The sequence below is a fragment of the Fukomys damarensis genome, unplaced genomic scaffold (genome assembly GCF_012274545.1).
Source record: "Fukomys damarensis isolate Sample0158 unplaced genomic scaffold, DMR_v1.0_HiC HiC_scaffold_4, whole genome shotgun sequence".
Lineage (NCBI taxonomy): Eukaryota > Metazoa > Chordata > Mammalia > Rodentia > Bathyergidae > Fukomys > Fukomys damarensis.
Genome location: NW_022900916.1, coordinates 39,227,654 through 39,232,316, shown reverse-complemented (window position 1 = coordinate 39,232,316; position 4,663 = coordinate 39,227,654). Strand labels below are relative to the sequence as shown.

Below are 4,663 nucleotides of genomic sequence, written 5' to 3'. Positions count from 1 at the left end.
TGTATATGAAACTTTCAAAAAAATAAAAATAAAGGAAACATGGATAATTACCTTTCTTATTTCCTGCTGCAACTGAGCCTGGAAATGGCTCTTAAGGCAAGTGGCCTCTTCTTGAAGCTCTTGCAGCCGGGGATCTGGCCGAATCTTCTCATCTCGAATGGCTTGCAACTCACCTTTCAGCTCCTCCACCTCACGAGTCAGCTGCTTGGTCTGCAGTTCAAACCCTTCCATCTGATCAGCTGCATATGCCCGCCCTGCCAGGGCTTCTCGAGTCTCTTCTAACCTTAGCTCCAAGTCTTGGCGCTGGGTCCTCTCCTCCTGCAGCAGTTTCTGGAGCTCACGCAGCATCAAGGCATGGTCACTCTGCTCTTGGGCTCGATCATGCTGTTGCGTGATAAGTCGGGCTTTGGTTTCTGCTATCTGCTCCTGCAGCCCTTTCACTTCTCCCTCCAAGCGACCCCTTTCTTCCTCTGACTTTTTGCTGGCCTCCTCTAAATCCTGTTTCATCTTCTTCTTGTCAGCCAGATAAGAAGCCTCCATGCGGGACTTCTCCTGCGTGACTGTAGCCAATGCGCTTGTCAAAGTAGCCAACTGGGTCTTCAGCTGATGCAGTCTTTTGTCTACCTCACCACCTCCAAATGGCCCATCACCACTGCTACTGCTCACGCCACTCTCTGACCCACTAGCCTCTTCGGACTTTGGAGGTGGTAGTCCACGGGCCACTCTGTCATCCTCTACTCCAAGATCACCCCTGGTGCTGGTGAGACTGGCTGCAGTATCCAAGCTAGTGGCAGTACCAGTACTATCCTCGCTATGAGTGGAGCAGTGGTCATCCACAGAATCAGGAAAGGTGAGACCTGAAGGCTGGACTCCTGAGAGGCCCACATCCGCTTCATGGGATACCGACAGCACCTTGATGCTGGCCTCCAGAGCTTCCTTCTCCTTAAGCAAGCTTTTGTAGGCGCGGACCACATCCTTAAGTCGAGCTTGGTACTGGAGAAGCTGCTTCTTCTGACTCTCTATGGTCTCCAGCAGGTCCTTCTTGCTTGGGCCGCCTCCAAAATTCATCCCAAACTTCTCCATGGGGACTCCAGGCGCGTTCCTCCACGTCAGAGTTCTGGCAGCCCAAGAGAGGACCGCGGAAGACGAGAGGATATAGAAGCAACGTGGGGAGACCTATCAGGCAGCGGACCACACACTCACTGCGCCCTAAGGTCAGAGACCAGATGCAAGGCGGGTGACAGCCTGGCAGAATCGCCAGCCGGGTCTCAGGGCCCAGAGCCGGGAAGCGAGTTCTACCCTGAAGGCGGGGCGACGCTGGCAGGAGAGAAGCTCACAGCCAAGATTCGCCGCACTGGTCCTGAAGCTGCTCCACCCTCTCCGCCTGTTCCGGCCACAGCAAACCGGGCCGGCCCCCTCGACCCACAGTTGGCCAAAGGTTTACACTGAACTCGATGCCATCACGACTTCCAAAGTGTCGCGGGCCATCGACAAGCGCTTCCGGGTCCGCTGGAAGTGACGACAGCGCAACGCCTCAGCCTCCGCCCCCGGGGAGCGCTGGTGGGCGGGGCTCCTCGCTCAGTGGATGGAGGCGACTTTCTCGGAAGCCAGCAGAGGTGGGGGCCGTACGCGACAACTCTGGGGAACAGTGGAGCAAGTGCAGTCGTGGACCCCGGGAGCTGGTTTGGCAAGGGCGCCCGAGCTGGCCTTGGGGCTGCATAAGCAAGCTGGGGATAGACGTCGCACTACATTCCTCGTAGATACCGGGTGAGACGCGTCCCACTGTTAGGGATTCAGGCCCTATGTCCCCAAAGGATGACGGTTAAGACACATTTAGACTAAGGCAAATTGCAGCCCTTTCTAGCGCGGCGCTTGGCACCTCGTTGACGTTATAGCATATAGTTGGTACCCAACTTCAGTTATGCTGAGTCGCTTCAACAGTTATAGAGGGCAGTGGCTAGCCACGAGGTACACCGTAAATGCCAGCTGTACGCCAGTAAGCCTCACAAGTTCTGCTAGTCTTTACAAAATTTTGTTCAGAGGGCATCATTAGCGCTGTTTTACAGATATAGCAACAAAAGTCACAGAGAAGTAGTATGTCCAAGGTCTCACAACATAATTTTAGGAAGGCTGGTACAGTCTGATTTTGAACGTACTAAGAACCTATGCAGTGATACTACCATGAAGAGACATGGCCTTGCCCTCAAGAAGCTCACGACCTAGTGAGAAATCAGATATGCAAAAAAGTAGGTCAGACCAGTGCCCAGTACGTATGGGTGTATTCAAAGTGATGTGGAAGAGGAGGAAGGTCTGTCGTGGGGAGGCGCAGAGGATCTCAGGGATAACGCTTTGGGATTTTGATGGATGTGCAAAGATTGCCCATCTAACTAGAGATGAAACCAGCAATCCAGGCAGGTGGAAGAGATTGCAAAGGACTTTTGGGTGTCAGAGAGCCTGACCCATCCAGGAAGCATCATAATAATCTCAAGGCAGTATCTTAGGTTACAGAAAGGTGACACCTAGATGGGGCTAGTACAATAGGTAGGGACCCAGCTTAAGCATTTCGATTTTAATTTGGGTAACAGTAAGAAACTAAAGGATTTTAATCTCAAGGGTTGGGGGCTCATCAAGATTTGTATGGTGTTATGGAGATACCTAAGGGCAGGAGACCTGTGAGAAGTCATCTTTCAGTCATGGAAAGAGATGGTGACAACAGAGATGGAGAAAGAGCTGATAAGAGCTTAAGATGTAGAATTGAACTAACTTAGTGACTGCTAGCACTGTTATTATATTAGGGATCTTTCAAATGTACTCTTCAACCATATAGAAGCCTTAGGAAAGTAACTCTGTGACCCACCAAGGAGTAAAGTCATACACTCACACCCAGTACTGTTCAAGACTTTGCTGGACAGGATGAACCAGGCCCTGGAGGTCTGTTCAGACTAAGTAGCCCAGCTAACATCCAGGTGTGTCACACAAAACATTTAGTTGCATTATCTCACCATTTTAATCTTTGCTAAATTCCCAGCTCAGCTCCCCTCTACTCCATAAGTATTTGATCCCCGAAGCCCATTAGGAATCCAGAATAGACCTGACCTAACTCCATTTCAGTCCAGGTCAACCCAACATGCACATGGTAAGCATATATTAGATGCCTGACATCGACCCACCCACGCTCTGCCATAGAAGAAATGTACATTAATTCCCATCTAACTGGTTTCCAATGCTAAAATGACAGAGCTTACATGTGAAGCATTGTAGGTCTAGGGAGATAAGACCCTCAGAAAAATCATGGCTAGGTGTGCATTAATAATCCAGATCTTACTCCCGAAAGAACAGTTAACATCAAGAAATAAAATAATAACAAATGCTGGCAAGGACTTTGGAGGAAAAGGAACCCCTCTACATTGTTGGTGGGAACATAAACCAGTACAACTACTATGAAAATCAGCATACAGATTCCTCAAAAAACTGAAACTAGACATTCAATTTGACACAGCTATTCCTTTTCTAGGTATCTTCCTGAAAGTTAAAGTCATCGTATTACAGATACATGCATACCCATGTTCATAGTGACACAACACATAACTAAAGCTTGGAAGCATCCTTATATGTCTATCGACAGATGATGAGTAAAGAAAATGTATTTATAAAGTGTAGTACTACTATGCCATAAAGTCAGAAAAAAAAGAAAAACGACTCATTTTTAGTAAATGGATGCACCTTGAGACCATAATATTAAGGGAAATAAATCACACAAGCTTAAATATCACATGGTTTCTCTTATATGAGAAACCAAAAATATAAGGAGCAAAACAGGAAATAGGGAGATCTTTTCCAAATGGGAAGGAGGGGGGAGGGGGGAGAAGGCAGAGGGATGAAAAAAGAATTAAGATGTGTTATGTATACTACCAACTACATACAAGGAATGTAATCATGAACAGCACACATGTGCTAATAAAAAATAAAAATTGCAAAAATTCCAGATCTGCAAGTCTGTGACAAAGAAGGAACTTCAGAAAAACTGCCTGGCTCAAAACCAAAAGGCATGGTTCCTAGGGAGATGGAGATGAAGGCAGAGTTCTCCAGCATCCCAGGAGCGGGTCAGTGATCTCTGTCTGCGGCTGGGCATCCTCCCGCTGGTTCTGCTGACTGCGGTATAAAAAAGGCATTTTAAGTAACTAAGGAAGCCTGGCAGCCCTAGGCATCTTCCTCCGCCACTCTGGCACACTGCTAAAGAGATCACCTAACTAAGAGAGTCTTCGGCGGCGGGCCCAGCGGGCAAAAGAGAGAACTAAGACCCCTGCAGGCAGCTTCCACTACCCTGAACCGGGTGCTGGCAGAGTCGGTACTGCCAGTTCCCGGATCTAAACCGAGCCCAGCGGCCAGGCACGGTAGACAGAGGCAAGGGCCGCTGTGGAGTGATGAAGCTTTTCCTCTGTCCTCCTCAGGCTCCCAGTTCAGCAGTCAGTCCTGACAGGCTAGCCAGAAGCGAAGGAGCGCAACAGACCCCCTCCAAAGCCGCGCGCGTCCCATTCAGTCTGCAGAGTCGCTCTCAGCTTCAATTGGCCCCGCCCACACAGAGGGCGGGGAAAGGGGCGGGGCCTCGTGACGTAGGGCGGGCCCGGACGCGCGGAGGCGGCGGTGACACCTCCCCCTCTGC

General features: G+C 49.7%; 2 protein-coding genes across 3 annotated transcripts in view; one reads left to right on the top strand and one right to left on the bottom strand.

The window, feature by feature from the left end:
• The window catches only part of Gcc1 (GRIP and coiled-coil domain containing 1), a 5,581-nt gene extending 2,959 nt beyond the window's left edge, over positions 1-2,622 (bottom strand). The window contains exon 1 of the mRNA XM_010633436.2: positions 52-2,622. Coding sequence (XP_010631738.1) covers positions 52-1,083 — 1,032 coding nt within the window. The 5' untranslated portion in view covers positions 1,084-2,622. The remainder of the gene's footprint in view (positions 1-51) is intronic.
• Positions 1,547-4,663, top strand: part of Arf5 (ADP ribosylation factor 5) — a 6,301-nt gene continuing 3,184 nt past the window's right edge. Inside the window, exons 1-2 of one of the 2 annotated variants that reach the window (XM_010633435.3) lie at positions 1,547-1,616; positions 3,987-4,103. In XM_010633435.3, the coding sequence (XP_010631737.1) occupies positions 1,586-1,616; positions 3,987-4,103 (148 nt within the window). In that variant the 5' untranslated portion in view covers positions 1,547-1,585. The remainder of the gene's footprint in view (positions 1,617-3,986; positions 4,104-4,663) is intronic. The other variant, XM_019208863.2, reaches the window with a different exon arrangement.